General features: G+C 60.4%; 2 protein-coding genes across 11 annotated transcripts; one reads left to right on the top strand and one right to left on the bottom strand.

Moving 5' to 3' along the window:
• The first annotated feature begins 150 nt into the window (after nucleotides 1-150).
• LOXL3 (lysyl oxidase like 3) lies at nucleotides 151-14561 on the top strand. Of its 9 annotated transcripts, XM_090140024.1 has the most exons (17): nucleotides 151-307; nucleotides 5164-5477; nucleotides 6003-6166; nucleotides 6453-6664; nucleotides 7118-7171; nucleotides 9229-9288; nucleotides 9479-9698; nucleotides 10145-10325; nucleotides 10560-10714; nucleotides 11267-11440; nucleotides 11570-11725; nucleotides 11913-12075; nucleotides 12339-12582; nucleotides 13092-13207; nucleotides 13313-13449; nucleotides 13679-13790; nucleotides 13980-14561. In XM_090140024.1, exons 2-17 carry the CDS (start codon nucleotides 5168-5170, stop codon nucleotides 14051-14053), a joined length of 2532 nt encoding a protein of 843 aa, XP_089996150.1. In that variant the 5' UTR covers nucleotides 151-307; nucleotides 5164-5167; the 3' UTR covers nucleotides 14054-14561. The 9 variants fall into 9 exon arrangements, with proteins under 9 accessions (XP_089996150.1, XP_089996148.1, XP_089996149.1 ...); XM_090140022.1 differs by lacking the exons at nucleotides 151-307; nucleotides 7118-7171; XM_090140023.1 differs by lacking the exons at nucleotides 151-307; nucleotides 9229-9288.
• Nucleotides 14562-16289: 1728 nt separating this feature from the next.
• On the bottom strand, nucleotides 16290-23589 carry HTRA2 (HtrA serine peptidase 2). Of its 2 annotated transcripts, XM_031588673.2 has the most exons (8): nucleotides 23231-23589; nucleotides 22103-22307; nucleotides 21839-22033; nucleotides 21595-21627; nucleotides 21229-21337; nucleotides 20609-20678; nucleotides 16971-17066; nucleotides 16290-16661 (listed from the first exon to the last, which is right to left on the bottom strand). In XM_031588673.2, exons 1-8 carry the CDS (start codon nucleotides 23572-23574, stop codon nucleotides 16496-16498), a joined length of 1218 nt encoding a protein of 405 aa, XP_031444533.2. In that variant the 5' UTR covers nucleotides 23575-23589; the 3' UTR covers nucleotides 16290-16495. The 2 variants fall into 2 exon arrangements, with proteins under 2 accessions (XP_031444533.2, XP_089996157.1); XM_090140031.1 differs by having other exon boundaries at nucleotides 21839-22307.
• Between the last annotated feature and the right edge of the window lie 140 nt (nucleotides 23590-23729).

The raw sequence follows: 23729 nt of genomic DNA, 5'->3' as shown, positions 1-23729 counted from the left end.
CTCCGTCCCGGGGGCAGCGGCAGCCGTGTAGCGGAGCCGCTGGAGGAGAGGAGCAGCTCGGGGGTGCGGGGTTCCGGAGCGGCCGTACCCCTCCCGTGGGACGTCCTCGCCACGAGGACTGCGGGTTGGGAGCCGGGGCTGCTCGGTGCGGGCCGGGGTGGGGGCGGCCCCGGACACGGGCAGTGCGCGGGGCGGGCCGGGGAGGAGGGAGCGGCTCAGCACGGCCCGGCACAACCCGGCTCCGCAGCGCTCGGACGGGTGGACGGAATCTGTCTCTCGCTGCCGAGTACCCGAGGGAACGAGAGAGGTACTCGCTCCCGGGGGTGCCGGGGGGACCGGAGCGGGACCTGTCCGGGAGGGGAGGGGGGAGTGGGCGCGCCGGGCCGTGCCGGAGCGCAGGGCAATGCTGGAGCTGCGGCGCGGGGCGGGTGCGGGAGCCGATACCGCCGATACCGCCGATACCGCCGATACCGCCGATACCGCCGGCGCGGAGCGGGGCCGTCCCGCGTGGGTGCGCTCTATGGGCCGCGCGGTGGGGGTTCGCGGCTCGCACGGAGCGCTGTGCGGGGGGGGCACGACCGGGAGCGCGGAGTGAGATTCGAGGTGCGGTTCGGCTGCCGGCGGGGAATGAATGGGGCCGCGGGGGTTGCGTGCGGGGCACGACGTGTCCGTACTGCCTCAGAGCTCCGGATGTCAGCGCACGTCTGCGCGGGGCGGTGAGATGGACTTTCCCCGTCTGTGGTTGTAAGGAGAGCGCCTCGTGTCCGCTGCAGAAAGCTCGCTTTGTGTGCTCTGCCGGCAGCAGTGGATGGGGGAACTGTGTAATGTTTTAGTTGTGCGTCCGTGTCTGGCAGGGCGAGAGGATTTATGTCACGCAGACTGCGTGCGCTTTGCATGTGCTTGCTGGGAAGGGATGCCCAGAGGATCCAGCGGGTGAGAGGGTGCTGCATGTATCTCTGAGAGCGCCCCTGACTTCAGGATGCTCGTTTGCTGATCTGCATCTTAGAAAGGGAAGACAGGGTTTTCACGAAGGTGGAATTTGCTGTGGCTCTTGAAAGAGAGAATGGATGGAATGATGTGAGATGTGAGGGCTAGGGGGCCTGGGTCAGGTGGTGGTGGTGATACTGCATCCTCCCAGCCATCCTCCTGTGCGGAGCCGGACTTCTGTCTCCCAGCAGCTCTGATCCAGCTGCCTCCCAACTCACTGCTTGCTCCCCAGCAACTGCACATTCCTCTGAGGTTTCCCCCTCCTGCCTGCCCCTGAGGAACCCAGAGGAGCCCAGAGTAGGGCAGGCAAAGCTGGAGGCCCTGCTGTGTCCCAGGGAAACAGAGTGGTATTGGGAACTGCAAGGATCTGTTATGCCCTGACTTAGAGGGTGACAGCAGAGTGGGGGACATTGGGCAGTCCAGAGGGCTCAGAGTTGGAGGGGAAGGGAGGTGCAGCCCCAAGTGCACCAGAATGCTCTATCCGCAGCTGAGACTGTCCTCGTCACTGCTTGGGATGGAGGTACACAGTGCTAGGGCAAGGATTTGGCACTCTGCCTCCTGAGCAGCAAAGGGCAGGGAGCCCTCAGCTCACCGCGCGGGGAAGTGGTGTGAGGAGTTCCAGTAGTGTGCAGGGCTGCCACGGTGGTGCTGGGCTGCTCCCCAGCACTCCTAGGAGCAGTTCAGCTGGTTCCTCCCTGCCCTAGCTGTGGCTCTGTGTCCCCTCATCCTTCTGTTCCGTGGGGTCCCTGCAGGCGGCTGAGCAGGAGCTGTCATGGACCTCTGCTCCAGCTCCCCTGGACTGCTGAAGTGTGGGAGGATGATGGAGGCCTTCCAGGCAGCCCGGATTGCGAAAGGGCTGGCGCAGGAAGCCAGGCTCTGAGGCCCCAGGAGATGGGGAGGGAGCAGAACCTGGTGCCTGGAACCATGAGACCCACCAGACCTTCTGCTGGGGACATGACCCCTGGCTCCCAGAGATGCTCCACCGTGGCCCTGGAAGTGTGATCATGTCACCTCTTGACCCCCCAAGGAAAGATAAACAGAGGGAGCTACTTTCTCCTTCTGCAGATGGGTGTCCCTGGTCGGTCGTCTCTGAGCCCTTCCAGGCATCAGGGCCTGCTTTGCTCTGTCTGCCCATGCATGCTACGCAGCACTGCTGAGTCCCATGTGCTGCAAAAGTGATGTGTGCCTGGCTGCTGGTGTGCACACGCAGCCAATACATTGAGCTGCTGGGAGATCTGCTCCAGCTGCCCCTTCTTGAGCCTGTTTCACTAGTGGATGCTGGATGGCAATCCTTGGAGCCAGCATTCCCCATGCTCAGCCCCTGCCCCCATTGTCACTATCCCTTAGTTCTCCCCCATGGCACAGTCAAGGCCCCAGAGGAAGCAGCCCCTGTGCCAGGGGAGTGGAGCAATGAGGGCAGCAGGCTGGCTAGCTGTAGGATGCAGTTCCTACAGAGGTGTTGGGGAATGGGAGCCCTCGCTGTCCACTGGGAAGAGCAGAGTGGTGGGGCTGGTTGGGAGCAGACCGAGCAGTGCTGCACCACGGGGAAGCTGCAGTGGGGCAGGGGTGCAGAGTGCCCCAAGTCTGAGCTCTGTGGTGCTCTCAGGTGCCCACTGCCAACCCCAGCCCCATGTCCACCAGGAGGTGACAGAGGCCCAGCACACACCTGGCTGGGACATTCCTGAGGTTTCCTGGGCAGGTGCAAGGAGCAGGGCTGCTCTCCAGCTCCATGGATGTGTCTGCTGAGGACAGCCTGCTCTGCCCAATGGGATGTGTCCGAGTCCCATCAGTGTAATGGGGGATGGCAGGAGTGCTCTGCACAACCCCTCAGAAAGGGGATTTGTCTGCAGCCACAGTCTGGATACGGCGTGAGATGTGCTGCAGTCCTGCACAGACCTCACCAGGGCATTCCTCGGGCAGTGGGATGTGTGGCAGAGCTGAGTGGGGTTCATGCGGAGAGATGGAGGGTTTTGTGCAGATTCAGGAGCAACTGAAGGACTGTGAAGAAAAGAAATACACAGAGCTGCTGAATGCAAGGGCTGATGAGCAGGGGGTGCAGAGCAGGGCAACACCTGGGTTGTGTCCCAGGGCAGCACCAGCTGGGTGTCAGGGTGTGGCTGGGGGTGTTTGCTGTGGGCTGGCACTGCTGCACGGCTCCCTCCTTAACTGGTGGTGTCAGGGTGTGGGCTGGGGGTGTTGGCCATGGGCTGGCAGCCCTGCGTGTGCTGGTGGATCTTTCCTGTCCATAGCAGTGTACCAAGCCCTGTGCTCATGGTGACTGTGGGCATGGGGTGGTTTCTGTGGCCACACAAACACTGAGTGTTTTCCCTGGTGTTGTGTTCTGGTCTCTGCCTGCATGCCTTGTTCCTGACTGAAGGCTGTTAAGTGTTCCTTCTGGCCGAGGACAGTGATGTGGCTGTTTCAGCCCACACAGGTCTGGTCCATTGCAGCTCTGTGCACTTTCCCCATTTCCATCTTTGCAGAACTGAGAGAGAACATCTTTCCTTTTCCAGACAAAGTTTTGCTTTGGAAAAGCATGTGATCCCCTCCAGTCCCCCACTGGTGGGTGGCTTCCCAGCTGTAGCCGCATTTTAGTTCCAGCAGGTGACTGGTTTTAATCCACTTAGTGAAAGGTGCACTGATTTTGTTGAGTGCTAATTATTCATTAAAAGGTCATGCCGGATGAATCAAATGCCTTCCAGTCTCTGCCTGTTATATCAACACAGTTACTCCAATTAACCAGACCTGTGATCTCATAAAAGGTCGCAGCAGCTTTGTGACATGGGCCATTTCTGAAGAATTGTAGAGATTAGCATTAATGATACTGCTGCCCTTCGGTGTTGCGTTGGCCCCATTGCAAAGCAGCCTGCAGTCAGCACCAGCAGAGCTTGCCTCTCGTTCATTGCATACGCAGGTGAGGTTTTGGTCTCCATGCATTCAGCGTGTGCCGCCCCGACCGGGCGTGCTGAAATGGGCGCTTTTTGGTTGGCACGTGCATGCACGTGGTGCAGTTCTGCAGATTTACATTGCTTTACTTGGGAGGGTCGGGGTGTCCTCTCTGACCCGTGGGCAAAATAAGAAACGCTTTATTACCGCCGTGCGCTGTGAAACGCGTTGCCTCCCCGCCCGCCCCCGGCAAACCCCGGCGCCTTCCCCGAGCGGGCCGGGCCGGCCTTCGGCGCTCCCCTTCTGCCTTAAGGCTGATTAAAAGGTTCAGCAAAGCATTTCCCCGCTCCCTGCCCGCAAAGTCGCTTCCCGCTGGGCCGCGCTTTGTTCTCGCAGTAGCAGAGCGGGCAGCACCGCCAATCCCGGGGCTCACGGGGTTCTGCCCCCCCCCCCCCCCCCGGCGCCGTCCCCGTCAGCGCAACGCGTCCCCCACGGCCCGGGCCGTGACAGAGGACGGCGGGGCCGGAGCTGCTGCGAGCGCCCCGCAGGGGTTGGCGTCGGCCTGCCGCGACGGCTGAGCTGCGGAGCGCCGAACGCGCCCGGAGCCGGAGCGGGGCTGGGCCGCCCGTGCGGCGCTGCGCGGGGCCGAGTCGATCCCGGAGCCGGGCGGGCGGACGGGGCGCGCTCCGGTGGCGTACAGAGAGATGCTGGCAGCGCTGTTTGACGCCGGGGCCGATGCAGGAATGCCGCATCTCCTGCGGGTATCTGGGGAGCCCGGCCGTTACTGAAAGGCTGAAGAAAACGCCTCCCAGGTGAAGTGTAGCGCGCTCCGGTTGCTGCGCTGTGACGGCGGGTGGGAGCGCGGCTTGGCAGCCCTTCGCCGCCGGCAGCTCCGTCCGGGCTGCAGGGCTTGCGGTGCCCCGAGTCCCCTGGGCTGCCCGGCTCCTGTTCCAGCTCCTCCTCCTTTTCCCGCTGCCTCTCCTGTCCTCTCTCCACTCCTCCTGGGTGAGCGGGCTGTTGGGCGCTGCTGCCATCGCTGCCCTCGGTGCGGGTGATGGGGTCCGACAGCGCAGTGCGGTTTCGGTAGCAGCGGCCGCGTTCAGGGGATGAGAGGCGCGGGGTCACCAGGCAGCGCTGCTCAGCAGCAGCTCTGGGGCAGCGGGCGGGCGACGGCAGGGCCGGCACGGGCTGGGGCTGTGCAGGTGTGCTGGCAACGAGCAGAGCTGCGTGCTGAGCGGTGTTTCGGCGCGGCGCGGCTCTCCCGCACACCCTGATGCCATTTCCCCGCAGGGCCATGGGACGCTGCGGCGCGAGGGCATGGCAGGAGCTGCTGATGCTGCTGGGCGGGTTGTGGATGTGGGGCAGCAGCGCGCAGCCCACCTCCCCCAGCCCCACGAGCAGCTCCGTGCCGCCGCTGAAGTTCCGTCTGGCTGGGTATCCCCGCAAGCACAACGAGGGCCGGATTGAGGTGTTCTACAATGAGGAGTGGGGCACCATCTGCGACGATGACTTCACGCTGGCCAACGCGCAGGTGCTGTGTCGGCAGCTCGGCTTCGTGGGGGCCACCGGCTGGGCCCACAGCGCCAAGTATGGCAAAGGAGTTGGTAAGATGGGGGGTCACCAGGCTGTGGCTCTGCACATGCAGCACTGGAGCTGCGCAGGGCTCTGTCTGCACAGTGCCTGGCAGCATGAATGTGCATGTGTGTGTGCCTGCGTGCATGTGTATGTGCAGAGCAGAACAGGAACTTCTACGTGTGCATTTGTATGTGTGTGTCCATCCCATGCTCAGGGAGGCTGTGTGTGCACTGCACTGTGGGGCTGTGCATCTCTCTGGGTGCTGCGGGTGGCTGCAGGGCTGTGCTTGTGAGGGTGTGTTTAGTGGTGCAGCATGCTGAGCGCAGGTGAGCTACCAGGTGCCATACAGTCCCCCTGCTGCTCGTGGGTTCTATGTCTGCTGGAAACTCCCTCCTGCTGCCTCCACCTTCAGGCCTTCTTTTTTTGTGTGCCTAGCCCCAGTTTTGCTGCCCCAGTCCATGTCCCCACACTGCCATGTGTGGCGGCACCTCCTCTGCTCTGGGGGCTGCTGCATGGGCTCTGTCCCCCCTCACCCCATCCCCGGTGTATGGCAGGGCGGATCTGGTTGGACAATGTGAACTGTGCGGGGAATGAGAAGAGCGTCAGGGACTGCAAACACCGCGGCTGGGGGAACAGCGACTGCAGCCACGAGGAGGATGCGGGTGTCATCTGCAAGGATGAGCGCATCCCAGGCTTCAAAGACTCCAATGTCATCGAGGTGAGGGGGCTGCAGACAGCCTTCCCTACAGTGGAGGGATGGCAGCTATGTCCTGCTGTGCTCCCAGAGATGCACCCTGGGACCAGGGTTGCATGGGATGGAGTTGGGCACTCGGCTTCTCAGTGCCATTGGAGGTTTCCTGCAGGGCTGTGGGACCTGCCTGACCCTGCTCCTCGCCAGGGATGGAGGACCTCTTCTGTGCGACACCCTGGGGAGGGGCTGGCAGAGTGCTGGGTGCCAGGTGCTGGGTGCTGGGTGCCAGGTGCTGGGCTGACATGCCTTGCAGACGGAGCAGAGCCACGTGGAGGAGGTCCGTCTGCGTGCAGTGGTGTCAGGGGCCCAGCGGCGGCTGCCAGTGACAGAGGGCATCGTGGAGGTGCGCTACAAGGATGGCTGGGCACAGATCTGTGATGAGGGCTGGGACAGCAAGAACAGCCGCGTCATCTGCGGCATGATGGGTTTCCCCACTGAGAAGAAGGTGAACAGGAACTTCTACAAGTAAGTGGGGCAGGCTGGGAGCCTGTGGGACCGGGGATGGGGCACAGTGGACTGTGCTGTTCAGCATCCCCCCAGCCTGCCCAAGTCCCACAGGCCACGTGGGCACTGCTAACCCAGCTGGGGGCCACGGCACAGCTGGGAATTACGGCTGTTGGTCTTCCCTATATATCACTGCCCAAGATGGCTGGTTTTGGTCTCTGGCAGTCATGCATTCCCATGTTTCCCTCTGGTGGGAAGTGTGGGGAACCCTGTGCTGAGGGGTGGTTTGTGCTGATCTGGGCAGGGTCGCTGCCGCAGCACCACTGCCCATTGTCCTGGGGTTTGGCCATGAGTGTGCTGCCCTGGGCACAGCTGTGGGTGTGCTGTGCAGTGTGCGGCTGTGGCTGTGCTGCCCACAGTGTGGGTCAGTGCTGTGTGCACTACTGACGGTGCAGCCACGGTGTTGCCCTGCAGGCAGCTGAAGCGTGCAGCCAGGATGAGGGGCCGGAACACGAGGCCAGGCAGGAGGTAAGGGGCTGGGATTGAGCCTTGCTGTGCCCTGGGCAGAGCTGGGCTGTCCTGCCCCACCGTTCTCTGCTGTCTGAGTGGATCCTACAAATGTGGATCTGCTTGGAACGGATTGAGGGCCTGGGCTGTGCTGAGGTGGATGACTCCATCCTGGTGGGAGTTGTCTGGCACATGTGTCCCTTGTCCCCCTGAAGAGACGCTCTTTTCCCAGGCCGGTCATTCCCCAGGCAGAGCAGCCTCATCCAATGCACTGGGCAAGTGCTGGAGATGCAGGGTCCGAGTGAAAGGCATAGAGAGGGTTGGAGTAGCCTGTGCTGCGCCATATGGGGACAGGGAGGCCTTGGGAAGGAGCTATCTCTGCAGAAAGCTGCAGTGGGGAAGCTGGAAAGGCCATGTACCTCCTATTTGCCACGAGCTGAGCTCGCATGGATGATAGGAGCTTGCTCAGCGATGCTGGTAATGCTGGCACAGTGTGGCAGCTCTTGTCCCACAATCTGCATCCGCCTGGGATCTCTTTCACCATCATTTTGCTGCCGTTCCGCATGAACCCAGGGAAGGTCTAGCTGCTCTTTCCCTCTGGCCCTGCACCGCTGCTGCCAGATTTGGTGGTGGATGCAGAGATCCAGGCTGCAGCCACAGCCCACCCTCCCTGGGCTCTGTGTGGCACCTCCTGCTTAACCCCAGCAGCACGTGGAGCAGCTGCTCTGCCTCCAGCAAACGGCTTCACCCTGGTCTCACCACTTCCCGTGGTGCCAAAGGCACTCTGCCCCCCTCCTGAGCCCTTTGCTGTAGTGCTGCCCAGCTCTGTGTCACCCGTGCTGCTCCTTGCAGCTCTGCCTGCACTGTTGATGGAAATCCAGGGGGGTCAGACTGCAGCGTCTCCTCAAGCTCTCATCAATGTCCTTTGCTGCAATTTGCTGTTTTTCCTTTGGTTGGCTGGTGCCCGTTGTGTGGGCATTTCCCATGTGGGTGGAGTGCAGTGCTGCACTCTGCCTGGTACAGGAGCAGCTTTGGGCTGATCTCAGGCTGCGGGGTCACAGAGTAATCCCAGCTGGAAGGGACCTCAGAGTTCTGGTCCATCCTCTCCCAAAACACTCAGGTCTTTATACATTTGTCTTCTGAAAACCTCTGAGGACAGAGATCTCACAGTCCTCTGCTGCAGTCCTGAATGACCCTCACTGGGAAAATGTTCACCTTGCATCTAATGTGACCCTTTTCTTGCAAATTATGCCCGCTTCCTCTTGTGCACCTCTGTCAGCTGTGCAGAGCTCCCTGGCAGCCCCGTGTCAGTGCAGGTCAGCACTGCCCTAGCACCAAACTGTCCTCTGGTTATTCCTCTTCACAGCAGTACTACACACAGTTCTCCCAGCCCCGTCTGTCCCTGTGCCCTCTGCAGATATCCTGTATGGGGGCACAGGATCCAGCTGTGGTCCCATGAGTGCTGATGGGAGCTGATGTTCTCAGCCGTTTCTGTGACTCAGGTTCTTGGCTGCCTCTGCAGTGCCCTGGGGCCATGCAGGCTGACACAGATCTGCCATGGGGCTGGCTGTGCCTGGTCCCTGGTCTCTGGGTGCTCTCCATCCCCTGCCCCATTCTGGGGCTCTGCTCTCCTGCTCCCTGGAGCTGTAGCTCTGCTCAGCATCTCCTTCCCACCAAGCAGGACAAAACCAAACGTCTGTGCAGGGTCTGTGCCACCATCACACTTCTTTCCTGCCGAGCTTGCTGGGTGTGCTGCTCCCCTTGGAGCACACAGTGACATTGCCTGCAGTCCAGATGAGGACAGGGGCACATCTCACTTGCACCCAACAGATCAAATTGTTGCGCTGTTGTTTGATCTTCTGCTGTTGCCAAAGCAGCACAGGATGTTGCTGCATGTGTCACAGTTTCCTGGGGAGATGTGTGAAGGAAACTGCATCGCTGCTGTGGAGGACAGTTGTGTCACATTGCTGGCAGCAGATGATGCTTTGTATCCACACATGACGTGAAGGGGAATGCATGAGGCTCCCTGGTGGCCCGCTTGATCTGGGCCACCTTCACGGTTGTTTTCTGTTTTCCAGGCTGGCCTCCAAATCTCAGCCTAAACAAAAGCGCAGGGAGGACTTAGGGTCCAGGAAGAGGTAAATGGCTCCAGCGGAGAGCCTGAGTGCCAGGATCCCAGCTCAGCACTGCTGAGGCTGTGTGTGTCCCTGCGCTGCTGGGACGCGGGCATGGAGCAGGCAGGGGTGGGCACCCAGGGGCAGTACAGCTGCAGGCAGGTGACACCTCTGCTCTGCTGGCTGTGCCTCAGGCTCTGCTCTCACCTTGCAGGCTGTTTGCAGAGCGGCAGCAGTTCAACTACCGCCTGCACTCGGTGTCCTGTACAGGGACGGAGGTGCACATCTCCATGTGCACGTTCCAGTTCTACCGGGGCAACTCCTCAGCAGCCTGCAGCACTGGCATGCCTGCTGTTGTCAGCTGCCTGCCCGGGCCCCTCTTTGCCACCGGCAGCGCCCAGAAGAAAAAGCAGCGCCAGCAGCAGCAGAGCCAGGTGAGCCTCGGATGGTTCCTGTGGTGGCCTACAGCTGCTGCCCTGCACAGGGCTTTATCCCTCTGTCCCTTCAGTTGGCTGAGCGTGAGGGTGCAGGGAACCTGTAGTGCAGGAGGTGGGGGTGGTGTCCTGTCCCTAAACATCATGGAGTCATGGCAGCCACCTCTGTGCTGTGCTAACCATGCAGAGCCATGCTGTGCTGCACCGTGCTGAGCCGTGCTGAGCCGTGCTGAGCCGTGCTGTACCATGCTGTGCTGCACCGTGCTGAGCCATGCTGAGCCATGCTGTGCTGCACCATGCTGAGCCATGCTGTACAGCACCGTGTTGTGCCATGCTGTACCATGCTGTGCTGCATCATGCTGTGCCATGCTGTACTGCACCGTGCTGTGCCATGCCGTGCTGCACCGTGCCGTGCCATGCTGTGCCCTGACCCTTCTGCCCCACAGCCACGGATCCGGCTGAAAGGCGGCGCCAAGGCTGGGGAGGGCCGTGTCGAGGTGCTGAAGAACAACGAGTGGGGCACAATCTGCGATGACCGCTGGAATCTGCTGTCTGCCAGCGTGGTGTGCCGCGAGCTGGGCTTCGGCAGCGCCAAGGAGGCCCTCACCGGGGCACGCATGGGCCAAGGTGAGTGTGCTGTGGCAGAGGGGTCAGGCACTACCTTCAGCCCGCTGTGCTGGATGTGCCCTGTGGGCACCTCGATGCAGGGTGTAGGTTTTGCCCTGAGCATCTCCAGAGTTGGGGTTGCTGGGCCTGGGTCTGCCCCTGCTGGCAGCTGGGGAGGGCAGGGCTGGGTTGTGGCGATGCAACGGCTACAGCATCCCTGCGCTGCTGGCACTGAGCCTTGCTGTTCCTCTGCAGGGACAGGGCCCATCCACCTCAATGAGGTGCAGTGCCTGGGCACTGAGAAGTCCCTCTGGAGCTGCCCCTTCAAGAACATCACACAGGAGGACTGCAAGCACACGGAGGACGCGGCTGTGCGCTGCAACATCCCCTACATGGGCTACGAGAACCTGGTACATGACATGGGGGGACTGCAAGTCTGCAGGGGGACTGAGGGATGGAAGTGGTGTCCGTGGCACTTAGAGAGCATGGGCACTCATGGGACCCAAAGTAGGATGTCCCCTGCTGTACCCTTTTGGCTCCCTTGTTTCCCCCTGGTCTGGGACGAGGGCTGCCCTGGGGGGTTGGGGATCTCAGGGGTCCCATGCTGCCCTGTGAGGAGGGACGATGGGAGGGGGCTCTGGGGCTCAGCAGCACCCCTCACATTGTGCAGCTCTACCTGCTGCTGCCACATCTGCACCTGAAGCACCCCCAAAATAAATTGCTGTGAGAAATTTTTTTGGGGACTGCTGATGAAATGAGCAAACGGATCAGCGCCTTTCAGCGTGCTGCGCCCTCTCATCTCATCCACTTTGGGCTCCTTAACCGTTCTAATACTCTACACCTGTCATTTCAGAAATGGGAATGCCATTTCGAAATGGATCTTTCTGCCTGCTTTGGGCAATGCTTCTGCACTGGGGCGCTGCTCGTGGTGACGGCGCTGCAGCCGCTGCGTCTCTCCGCAGATTCGGCTGAGCGGGGGCCGGAGCCGCTTCGAGGGGCGCGTGGAGGTGGCGGTGGGGGCTGCAGAAGGGGACGAGCCGCGCTGGGGCCTGGTGTGCGGCGAAGGCTGGGGTACGCTGGAGGCGATGGTCGCCTGTCGCCAGCTGGGGCTGGGATTCGCTAACCACGGCTTGCAAGTAGGTGCCAGAGCCAGCACGGCCAGGGAGGCGAGACAGCAGCACCACTGCTCTGCAGGGACAGGGATGCGGGGGGGGGCGGTGGTGTGGGGCGGTGCGGGGTGATGACGGCCCCAGGGCTTCCTGCAGATCCGCCTGGCCGGGGGGAGGACGGAGTTCGAGGGCCGTGTGGAGGTGAAGCGTGGCAGTAAGTGGGGCACTGTGTGCAGCGACGGCTGGACCACCAAGGAGGCGATGGTGGTCTGTCGCCAGCTGGGCCTGGGCTACTCCCTGCACGCGGTGACGGTAGGTGCGGTGCTGCGGTGCGGTGGCCATCCCTGCTGCTGCTGCCCTGACAGCCACGGGGCTGTGCGGGGTGATGGGATGTGGCTGATCCGTGCCGTGGGATGGGGTCTCTGTGGGTGTGTGGGTGCACAGGCCGGGGGTACTACAGCATGCGTGGCGTCCTGCCCGGCCTTCTCACCCACCCCAGGAAACGTGGTACTGGGATGCCAGCAACGTGACGGAGATGGTGCTGAGTGGGGTGAAGTGCGCTGGCCACGAGCTGTCCCTGAACCACTGCCAGCACCACGGCAGCAGCCTGAACTGCAGGAACACGGGAACACGCTTCGCCGCGGGCGTCATCTGCTCTGAAAGTGAGCGACCGTGGGGGCTGCAGGCAGCGGGGCTGCAGGCCATGGGGGCAACCAGCCATGGGGCTGCAGGCCGTGGTGTCTGCAGGCACTGGTGCTGTGGGTCCAGGGGATGATGATTGAGAGCCTGGAAGCTGCGGGTGGTGGGGCCATAGGGTTGATTTGTGCCCCAGTGATGGGATGGCCGTGCATTCTCCCAGCTGGCTCAGCCCTGCACTGCGCTGCCTGGGGCGGCCATCCAGCCCTGAGCTGCCATCTGTCCCCAGCCGCCTCCGACCTGCTGCTGCACGCCCCGCTGGTGCAGGAGACGGCGTACATCGAGGACCGCCCGCTGCACATGCTGTACTGCGCCGCCGAGGAGAACTGCCTGTCCAGCTCAGCCCGCCATGCCAACTGGCCCTACGGGCACCGCCGTCTGCTCCGCTTCTCCTCCCAGATCCACAACAACGGCCGCGCTGACTTTCGCCCCAAGGCTGGGCGGCACTCCTGGGTCTGGCACGAGTGTCACCGGTGCGTGCGTGGCATGGGCAGGGAAAGGCAGGAGGGTTGGGAATGGCCTGGGCTGGGTCTGATGGTGCTGGACTGGGCTTGGTGAGGGCAACATCGGCTGAGGGTGATGCTACAGGATGAGAGCAATGCCACAGGGTGAGGGTGATGCCAGCTCACAGTGGCACTGTGCAAGGCTCAGAGGCTGGGTGAGGGCCCTGATGCTGTTCTCCCCAGTTTGGCTCAGGGCTGTCCCTGGAGGAGCGGTGCTGAGGCTGGGCTGCAGGCTGCGCCCTGGGGAAACCTCCCTTGCCTGGGCCATCTGACTGGTGACAGCTGTATCCCATCCCTGGGTGAGGCTGAGATGTGCCTCGGCCTTGCTGCGCTGTGTCCAGAGCAGGGGCTATGCAGACCTTCTTGAGCAGTGGGGGTGGGCACGTGCCTCGGGGGGTTTCCTCCAGCACCCCCTCCGCCCTTCTGCCCTCCCTGAGGGGCTGGCTCTGGGGCAGTGGGCACTGTGGACTCTCTCACAGGCACTATCACAGCATGGACATCTTCACTCACTACGACATCCTGACTCCCAACGGCACCAAGGTGGCTGAGGGTCACAAAGCCAGCTTCTGCCTTGAGGATACCGAGTGCGAGGAAGGTGGGACTGTGAGGCTGCGGGGCACCTTGAAGCTCTGGGTCCCCGCTGCATCCCCCCATGCAGGGGCTGTAGTAGGGACAAGCCATCTTCTTTTCCTGCCTGCAGATGTGGCCAAGCGGTACGAGTGTGCCAACTTTGGGGAACAGGGCATCACGGTGGGCTGCTGGGACCTGTACCGGCATGACATTGACTGCCAGTGGATTGACATCACTGACGTCAAGCCAGGCAACTACATCCTGCAGGTGCTGCAGCTGCGCCCCAGCCCCTCACCCTTAAGTGGCAATGCATGGGATGTGCTGAGAGTGTACAGAGTGGGCTGTGCCGTGGGGCTGGGCAGGCTCTGGAGCTCGCCTCTACCCCGTGGTCCTCACAGGATGCACAGCCCCAGGAGCTGCAGCACGGGGAGAGCATGCCTGCCCCAGTGCCTGGAGATGTGCAGGGCTGTGCGACCCACTCACGCTTGCCCCACAGGTCGTGATCAACCCTAACTTTGAGGTGGCAGAGAGCGACTTCACCAATAACGCCATGAAATGCAACTGCAAATACGACGGGCACCGCATCTGGGTGCACAGCTGTCACATCGGTAACAACTGGGGCTGTGGCACAGGCTGAGGCACACCAGGGCTGGGAATAATTAGGACTGTGGGCAGGATGTGGGTTAAGCAGGCTGTGGGGTGTGGGCAGGTGCAGAGGAAGGAGCTGGGGGTGCTCGGGACAAGCAGAGGTGGCAGCAAGGCAGCGCCAGCGCCACAGCTCTCATCCTATTGCACAGGTGATGCGCTCAGCGAGGAGGCCAGCAAGCGGTTCGAGCAGTACCCAGGGCAGCTGAACAACCAGATCTCATAGGGCCCTGGCCCAGGGAGACACCATCTCCCTCTTTCACCCTGCGTGCAGGAGGAAGCTGCTGTGGGGCTGGCGGGGGCTCACACAGCCCCATCACAGCCTGCACTGCGCGAGGGACTGCCCAGGACTCACTGCTGGGGCTGGGGGCCCTGAGCACCGCACCTCCAGCCCTCGACCACTGGCCAGACGCTGCACCCCGGCTCAGGCTGCAGCACAAGGGTACGATCCGGGGAGGCCCCACCACCCCCAGCTGTGCCTCTCCTGCTCCCCAGCCCCAGTTCCTCTCACCTTGCTCCACCTTCCCTGGGGCTCTGCCCTCCTCCAGCAGCAGGACCCCACCCGGGGGCCCCCATCCCTGCTCAGGGCCAGCCGCCCTCGCGCCCCAGCAGCCCCATCTCCAGACAGTGTGGCTGCCCTGCACAGCAGTGCTGCCATTGGCTGCCCGGCAGCAGTTCCCACATCCATGTCTTAGTTGTAATTTTATTTTCTTGATAAAGATGTCAGTTCTATAGCCTGCTGACTCCTCTCCAGGGTGGGAGGAAGAGCAAGGGAGCATGGCCCAGGGGGGCCGCTTTGCACGGGGTAGAGCAGCTGCCCCTCTGCAGGGCAGAAGAAGGGGCTGCAGAAGCCCAGAGATGCCCCAGAGCAGCTCTTTGGGCTGCGGGAGGCCCGCAGCAGTGGGAGCAGATGGGGCCACCCTGGCTCAACCCCAACACAGTGAAGCACAGAATGCCCTGCGCCAGATGCAACACAGATGTTATGCGGCAGGAATCCCAAGCATTGCGAGCTCCCAACAGCCCCACAGGGACTGCAGCTCCGGGCTGCCTCTGCAGGGAGCAACCTCAGAGGGGCTGGTGTGGGGGGAGCAAAGCCCCACTGAGCCAGCAAGACTGGACAGATGTGGTGTACAAGATTCAGGTACGGGGGAGCCACCTCAGTTCCCGCAGCCCTCATCCCTCAGCCAGAACCTCTGGCCCCGTCTGCAGAGAGCAGCACGGAGGAGCAGCTCGGGCTGCCTGCACACAGCAGGGAAGGCCCTGGCTGCGGCCCTGGAAAGCGCTGCGGTCAGCGCTGCCGGAGCAGCTATGTGAGAAACGTCCCAGCTATTTCCCCTGCGCGCTGCTGCCCCTCCCGCGGCTGGGCTTTGCCGGGGAACAAATTCCAGTGGCGAGGCCAGGGCCAGCCTGAAAGGAGCCCTGTTCTGTTCTCTGGCCGGCAGAAGGGGAATGCCGGGAGTGGCGCTCAGGGCTGTCCTCCGCCACAGCCCCCCACGGAAGTGAGCTTCTTTCATCTTCTAAAAACACCAAGGGTGGGCAAAAGCCCCTCGATGGGCACAGCCCGGCCGCTGCTCGCATTCCTGCCGCTGGAGTTGGGTCACTGCACAGCCCCGGGCAGCACCGCTCCCTGCTCCTCACCTCCCATGGCCACTGGCAGAGCGCTGGGGCTGGAGCGGAGTGGGGCTCTTCCAGGAAAGCGAGGACAGCCTGAGCTGCTTCTTTTGCTCCCTTTCAGCACAGCTCTTGGCCGCCAGCTGCAGAGGACAGGGAGGGAGCAAGCAAGGAAGGCAGCAGGGAAGGGCCTGTCGGGTCCCCAGGGATGCCTTTGTGCGTGGGAGCGGGAGCGCAGTGCTCTGGTGCTGACAGACAAGCTGGAGGAGGGATGGGGGAGGGAGGGAGAGACAGACGGCGCCAGTGCAGCATGCACAGCCCTCACAGGTCCTCCTGCACCTCCGGCTGGCCATACGCTGCCCCTGCCAGATCCACGGTTGGCTCAGCCATCACACTGAAGATCCTCCCCGTGTGACCAGGGAGCTGCGCTCAGAGTGCAGACACGGGCACTGACACTGGAGTCCTTGCTCCACGTGGAAGTGATTTGACCCAGAGGACATCAGCCAACTCCTAGAAGCCTTCTGGGAGCAGCCACGGCAGTGAACTCTGGCTAGGAGCAGCTCAGCCTGCACAGGGAGGCAGTGATGGCTCTCCCCATGAAGCCCTGCCCCTCTGCAGCTCCAGGGCTGCGATCACCTGCAGAGAAAGTGCCCCACACATTATGGATGGAGAAATCAGGCCACAGCCCATGTGCAGATGCTGAGGAGGTGACAGGACACCTCTCCCCTAGCACTAAGGAGATCACCGCTCCTCCCAGCTGCAGAATGACAGGAGGAGCAGGTTCTCACAGCCCAGCTGCTTGCAGGTCATACTTGGGACACCGTGTGCCAGGGAAAGGAGGCCACACGGCACCTAGAAAAGCACTTTATTTGAGCACGGAGGGGCGTGGTTTCACACTGAGTCTGCCTCAGTGCCATGCCCCCTGCCTGGACCCTCCAGGCCCTCGCAAGCTCCCAGTCTCTCCCCGATGGGCAAACAGATGTGCCTCAGTCCTGCATCCTCGGCTCCTGGCCAGCACAGCCAGCCAGCAGACAGAGCGGTCTGCACTGCAGCACAACTACTCTGTGACCTCGGGGACCACGCTCACCAGCAACGTGTCATAGCTGCGCCGCACCAACAGGGCCAAGCTCTGCTGAGTCCTCACTGCCTCGTACACATCCTCTGCACGGCGCGTTGCCTGCCCGTTAATCTCCAGCACGACGTCGCCTGCCTTCAGCCCTGCCCTGAGGGGAGAAGGAAAGAAATTCATGGCAAGTGAAGCAGACGCTTGTCTGCGGCTTCATCTTCCAGGAAGGAAGGAGAGCCAGGCACTTCAGGAAGCTGGGGCTGTTGTGCCAGGCATTCCTTCAGCTCCACAGGTAGCTTGGCCAAAGGGATGCCAAGCCCAAGCACATTCCATCAATCAGCTCCTGCTGCAGACTGCCTGCTCTGCAGGCCCCAACCCCTGCTGCTCTGCAGCAAAACCCTCAGAGCTAAACCCGTCCCACGCTGTGTACTTGCTCTCCCACCCCAAGGCACAAGGCAGCACTTACTGGTGGGCCGGGGAACCGATGATCACTTTATGGATTAGCACTCCATAGGAGACATCAGGGAAGCTGGGGTCACGCAGCTTCAGCTCAGCTAGGATGCTGCAGAGGGAAAATGAGCATCACAGTACTGAGCCAGGAAGCAGAGCAGTGCTCCCACCCAGCCAGGACCACATTTGGAGAAAATGCTGCAGAACTCTCCTGTGCCCTTGCACAAGTATCAGCTGCAAACTCTGGGGTTACTTGAATGCCACCACCTTCCTGACAAAAACTAGTCCTGACTGTGCTAGGGAGAACTGGAAACTACTAGCACTGCTGCCAGCTGGATCCCAGCTGCTGGTGATGCATGTCCTGTGTCCGAACAGCCCCACATCAGACAGCTTTCCTGGTATCAGATTTGCACCTCCCATCCTGAAGTTTCACTTCCCTCTTCTGTGGGTAGGTCACAGAAGAAAAGTTATATCCTTTTGTTTTTGCTAGAAATGTCAAGCAGAAGTATACCTATATCTCTCTGCTGGAGTCTAGACTAAACAATCCCAGTTCCCGCAGTATTCCCCTAGATCAGCTTTTCTAGCTCTAGCTCTCAATTCCTCTCCTCTCTCTGCTCCTTTCTGGATTCTTTCCAACACATCCAGCACTGCATACAACACTCCAGCTGGATCTCACAGCTGTGCATAATGCAAACAGCCTCAGCACCAGTTCAGATCCACTGTAACCCCAGGAAATACAGCACCCAGCTCCTTGCTCCCCACTGGTTACAGCTCCTTGCTTTGCTGCTAAACTGCACTGTACTTTTTTTCACTGAGCTTTGCAAGCTGCCACCTCTTCTTTATGTCACAGTATTACAGCACAGATGAGGTTGGAAGGGAGCTGGTCCTACACCGGCCAGAGCAGGCTGCCCAAGACTGTCCATACTGGTGCTGAGTATCTCCAAGGACAGAGACTCACAACCCCTCAGGCTGCAGGATTTGACCACTCTGACAGTTAAAAACAGTAGTTCGTTGTGTTCAGTTGGAATCTCACATATTTCAGTTTGTGCCATTGCCCCTTGTCCTGCCAATGGGAACTATCAGGACTATCAGGGCTACTGCTGACAGGAGCTGCACATTTACAGTGACTAATCTCCTTCACTTCACTCACTAACACAGAACCATATGTGCCCTTATGCAGCCTCTGTACGAACACGGTAACTGCCTCCCAGTCCCTGAGCAGCTACTGTGGAAAAGCTTCTCCCCAGTTTTAGTGCTAAGCACAACACTGTGCAGCCTGGGCTATTGCTGGGGCCAAGTCCCCACTGCATCCTCTCCCCACCTCCTGCCCACCCTCAGCTCACTCCCTGTGTGGAGCAGTATGAGCATCAGTGAAGGCCTGACACTGCATAAGCACTGCTCAACTGTAGCTAAACCATTGGTAAATGTTAAGGGGAAATGGTTTTAAGTTGAAGGTGGGAAGATGGAGGTTGGATGTCAGGGGAAGTTCTTTACTATGAGAGTGGTGAGGTGCTGGAACAGCTGCCCAGAGAGGCTGTGGATGCCCCGTCCATCCCTGGAGGTGTTCAAGCTAGGTTGGATGGGGCCCTGGGCAGCCTGGGCTGCTGTGAAATGTGGAGGTTGGTGGTCCTGCCTGTAGTGGGGGGTGGGAACTTCATCGTCCTTGAGGTCCCTTCCAACCCAGGCCATTCTGTGATTCTGTTATCAACACTGTTTTGGTCACAAATCCAAAACACAGAACCATACAAGAGACTAAAAAAGAAATGATCACCATCCCAGCCAGCCCCCATACACAGCTCACTCAGACCAAGTACATCTACAGAGATTGTGCAGGTGAGACTGCCTCCAGCTGCCTGCTGCTCCTGAGCATGTGACAACTAGTAAGGTTCTGTTTCTGTTAGGTTTTCCACTTGCTCTTCTGAATCCTACAACATCAGCAAGTCCTATCACACACAGCATGGAAAAGCAACTCACATGTTTTAATGTTTTCCTGATAACATCCCTCACCAGCACTGCATGTTTTATGTAGAACTCATTTCCAACAACCAGTATCTCTGTTTTCAAAGTCCTTTACTCACTCCCCACATACTGCATGCTGTAATGCAGGGCAGTGGGAGCTCAAGCCTTCCTCAGCTTGATACTAAATAATATTTGAGAAGACACTTCCCCAGCTTTTTTTCCTCTCCTCCCTAAAGAATCATTTGAATCTCAGTAACAACTTTTCATGGGCAAAAATAGGGTACGTATATGGTCTCTGTTCTCTGATGAGAGCACCTGCCTCTGGCTTCTGTTCTGTTCGTATCGGTGGATCTGAACCTCCACCACAGCCTGATTTCCATGCTGCTACCTTACGCAGCAGGCTGCCCTGTCTGCTCCCCAGCGTCAGCCCCAATGGTGAGCACGAGCACCATCTGCTGGGCCTGCGGTGCTGGCAGTGCTCCTAGGTCCCCCTGCTGCCCTGAAATCCAAAGTGCAGTGCGGCTCCTCCTGTCTGTGTACCAACAAGAAGCCAGGACCGCTCATGGCATCCAGTCCACAAACTCAACCAACCATACAGGAGCCATCAGAACTTTGGCCCTGAAACACATTTCTGCCAGGAACATGGGAGCCATCAACCCCAGCAACAAACTGAGCCCCAGGGATCTTTCAAGAGCTGCTCAGGCACAAAACCTTTGAAAAGGAAGGCTGCTCACAGAGCAGGCAGGTCCACCACTCCTCGAACAGCTGTGCTTGCTGCACCTAGGAGGCAGCAGGCAGCTTACTGTGTGAAGCAGTGGCAATTCTGTCCCAGGGCTTGCAGAGCTCTTCGTAGGTCTGACCAGGGCTACCCAGCACTCAGCAAGGCACATCTAACACAGCATGCTGGGCATCTGCCCCGGGCACTGGATTTGGATCATGTGTCTTGAAGGCCAGCAGCACCTAAGCAAGCAGTCTGGCTAACCAAGCATTTCTTCAGATGTAGAGGAAACACAGTGCTCTCTTCCCAGGCTACAGACAGGAGGGCGAAGAGTCTCAGGCCTGCAGGTCATCCCCTTCCCATTTTCCAGTGCTGTCCTGCTCAGCACCACCATTTCTTTCCAGAGGCAGCACCCAACCTTCCTCCTGCCAGCCAGGAGCCTCACAGCACTGAGAGGCAGCCGTGCTGTGTGTCCACACAGCCCGCTCTGCAACCTGCCTACCTCCTTCCCCAGTAGCCAACTCTCCTGCAGGCAAACGTGCACCTTCTTATTCTGAAAGTGCCATATTCTGCCACGAATTCAGCACCACAGCAGTTCACCTGCCAGACCACTCCTCCCAAGGAGTACAGTTTACACAAATTTTACACCAAAACTTTCAGTTGGCACAATGCATATCTGTTAATTACACAACATTTCTGGTAGCTCTTTGTTCAGGTTGTGTTGCAAGGCTTCCTTATGGAACTCCTAATGAAATTACACACTGATGGGGCAGACTTAGGGCAGATTTTTATCTGCTTGCAGATTCTGCCACAAACATAGAAATTTGCAAGCTTCTAGCTTACCCCAGACACACAAACTTAAGAGTCTGAACAGAATATCAGCAAAGAGATTTTTGAATGTGAATGCTTAACCTTGTGAAGACAATCCTCTCAAAAGCTCCCAACAAGACCGGTCCCGCTGAGCTCAGAGCACATACCTGGGTGTGAGAGTCAGCATCATCACCCCGATGTAACGGCGCTTCGTCTCCGCATTGCCAAACCAGGAGCCTGTGGGCAGAAAGGACCTCTAACAACAATGCTGAAAACAGACACGCACCCAAAAAGCAAAGGGCTGAGCCAGCAAATCACTAAGCCCGCATGCCTCAAGGCAGTGATTCTGATTCCCTACCAACAGAAAATTTCAGTTTCATTACTGGCTTTATAGAAATTGCACAGTTTCTTTTTTTGGTTTAAGATATCACTGTTTTGCTCGAGAATATCATTCCATGATGTCAATGTGAGAATCAGGCAGCAAGAACATGCATTAAACAACTTAACACAAACACAAACGAACAAAAACAAGGCAGAGTTCTTGGAAACTCTAGAAGTCTTTATCTGTGGCAAATGGGCATATGGATTTCCCACGGCAGAGAGGTTCACTACTTCATGCCCAATGGGAGAATCTTCCTATTCCCCAAAGCTTCTTCCTCTTGCTATGTTTGCCCACCTCTCTGGAGAAGTGCAGGGAGCTCAGCTACGCCCTCAGCTTCTTCCCTCTTTCATCACCCTCATTCTGGCCTCATTCCCCAACACCAGAGCAGAGAGGCTTCCAACTCACTTTTGCGCTGCTCCTCCTTCTGCAGGAACTTCCGCAGCCGGTCTGAGGGGATGGCAAAGGAGATGCCTGACGTCACCTTCATGGTGTTCACCCCAATCACTTCGCCATCCTGCATGGGAAAGGGCACTGTGTTCGTCAACCTGCACCTTTATAGAGCTCTGCAAAACCTGAAGCCTGTGCACCCATCCCCCCCAGGCGGTCTGATCCTGCTGAGGCCAGGCAGGGATGAGTACTACCAAGCAGGGCTCTCACTCCAAGCCAATTCCTTGATCCCACCCTTTAAGATGCCTAGAGCACACACAGTTCCTCCTTCCCACCTGACAGGTGACAGAAAAGGCCCGCTAGGACACATGCAGGAGAACTTACCAAGTTGACGAGGGGACCACCAGAGTTCCCAAACTGAAAAAGCAAGTAGAGAGAGCAGCAATGAGGCCACGAAAGCAAACCTCAAACACTAACCCACAGCGAGGAGGCAGAGCCCAGAGAACAGGGCTCAGGCTGAGAAAGAGCCAGACCACCAACCAGAAACACCCTTTTCCCAGCCTGCTGTGCCCAGCCTCCCTGCACCTCGCAGCACCCAGAGACCTTCCCCAGAGCAGAGGTGCCTTACGTCGATAGCAGCGTCTGTCTGGATGTACTCCATGTCAGAGGCGGCCAGGCCCAGCTCCCGGCTGCCGCGCTGCGCGGAGCTGACGATGCCGGAGGTGATGGTGTTCTGCAAGGCGAAGGGGCTGCCCATGGCCACCACGAACTCCCCCTGCCGCACCTCGGAGGAGCGCCCGAGGGGCAACGTGGGCAGCGGGCGCTGGAAGAGAGGAACTGGGTTAGCAGAAGGCGGGAGAGAAAGGGAGCCCTTCCACCACGTGGCACACACCTTAGGTTTGATCTTGATGGTGGCGATGTCTGCGACCTGGTCCACGTCCTGCACCACGGCATCGTACTGCTCCCCGCTGGCCAGCTTCACCCGCACGCGCCGCCGGTTGGCTACCACGTGTGCATTGGTCACAATGAGCCCATCGGGAGACACCAGGAATCCTGAGCCGTTTGAGATGGGCACCTCACGGCCTGAAAACGGGTGCCTGCAAGGTGAGCAAAGGTCACAGGAGGGTGTGGAGACCTGGAGGAGACCTGGCGGGGATGTGGGAGGCCGGGGCAGCTGGCAGCTGCATGGCTCAGCCTGGTGGGCTGGGTAGCAGTAGGGGACTGCGAGGGGATGCCTGGATGACAGCAGGACATGGGAGCTCCTCCACAGCCCCGTGATGGGTCTCCACCACAAGAGTCGGCACAATCGTGCACGCAATGGGGCAGCAAACAGGGGGAACCGGAAATCCACGTGCAATGGCAAAAGTGTCACCTCATGAGGACCACGGAGGCGCACTGGGAAGCGCACAGTAACAGAGAGCTGCAACGGACACTGCAGAGTCTTTAGGAAAGACAAGCACAGACCGATGGAGAGATCTAACCTGAACACACAGAGCTCTGCCGTGAGGACCAAATAGGGTGAGCTGATGTCCCTGTGAGTCTATCAATGACATTTAAAAAGTCAGAGTGGCTCAGGGTGGTTCCCAACTGCTAAAAAAAGGCATCAAAGCAACCTGTGAGGATATGGAGGCCAAAGTACCGGCCAGTTTCACCCTGCCTTTGGGACTATTCTGGGGCAAACGCTGCAGGAAAGCACTTCCAGGCACACAGCAAGCAAAAGGGGCCGGGAGCAGCGGCTCAGACCCACCGCGGGTCCAACCGTGGGCGCCAACCCGACCGGCCGCTGCGATGAGCGGTGGTGCAGATCAGGAGGCAACCGGGCAGCGTCTATTGCAAACCCGCCGCTCTGAGCAGCGCCACGCGGGCGGCATTCAGGGCGAGCCTAATGCAGCCGAGCCTAATGCAGCCGAGCCTAATGCAGCCGAGCGGCACCTCAGGGCTGCCGGGAGCCCCGAGCGCAACGACGGCGGCCGCGAAGCCGGGGGAGCCGAGGGCGCGGGGCTGCGGCGGGCCGGGGTACCTGCCCACGATCTCCACGTAGACCAGGGCGGGCGCCGTCTTCTCCACGACGTCGGCGATGAAGTTGAAGGCGGCGCGGGGCGAGGCGGGCGGCGGGGCGGGCGGGGCGGGCACGGCGGCGCGCAGCGCGGAGCGGCGGCTTTCCCGGGCCCACAGCAGCAGCAGCGCCGCCGCCCCGGCGCCCAGAGCCGCGGCCAGCAGCCGGGAGCCGGCGGGAGGGGCGGGGGGAGGCGGAGGGGGCGGCGGCGGCACGCGGGGGGCGGCGGCGGCGGCGGCCACGCACAGCGTCCGGCAGCAGCGCGTCCCGCCCGGCGGAGCGCGGAGCCACCGCGCCAGGGCAGCCATAGCGCCGTGCCGCGGGACAGCCGGCGGCGGCGCTCGCGGCCGGTTCGGGCCCGCAGGGAGGCGCGGGACGCGCTCGGAGTCACCGTCCCCGGGCCCCGCGGTGTCCGCGGGCGGAGCGGGGCGGAGCGGAGCGGGCCGCGCTCGCAGCCCCGCAG

The sequence above is a fragment of the Phasianus colchicus genome, chromosome 4 (genome assembly GCF_987193195.1).
Source record: "Phasianus colchicus chromosome 4, bPhaCol1.hap1.1, whole genome shotgun sequence".
NCBI lineage: Eukaryota > Metazoa > Chordata > Aves > Galliformes > Phasianidae > Phasianus > Phasianus colchicus.
This window is presented reverse-complemented; position numbering and strand designations above follow the sequence as displayed.

Excerpts from the sequence above, each read along its gene's own strand:
- HTRA2 (XM_090140031.1), bottom strand. The coding sequence starts at position 23,574 with ATGGCTGCCCTGGCGCGGTGGCTCCGCGCTCCGCCGGGCGGGACGCGC. Across the intron at positions 21,338-21,594 it reads GTGGTCCCCTCGTCAACTTG|GATGGCGAAGTGATTGGGGT; the intron begins GTAAGTTCTCCT and ends TTTCCCATGCAG. Across the intron at positions 20,679-21,228 it reads GAAGGAGGAGCAGCGCAAAA|GCTCCTGGTTTGGCAATGCG; the intron begins GTGAGTTGGAAG and ends TTCTGCCCACAG.
- LOXL3 (XM_090140024.1), top strand. The coding sequence starts at position 5,168 with ATGGGACGCTGCGGCGCGAGGGCATGGCAGGAGCTGCTGATGCTGCTG. Across the intron at positions 10,715-11,266 it reads ACATGGGCTACGAGAACCTG|ATTCGGCTGAGCGGGGGCCG; the intron begins GTACATGACATG and ends GTCTCTCCGCAG. Across the intron at positions 13,450-13,678 it reads CAGGCAACTACATCCTGCAG|GTCGTGATCAACCCTAACTT; the intron begins GTGCTGCAGCTG and ends CTTGCCCCACAG.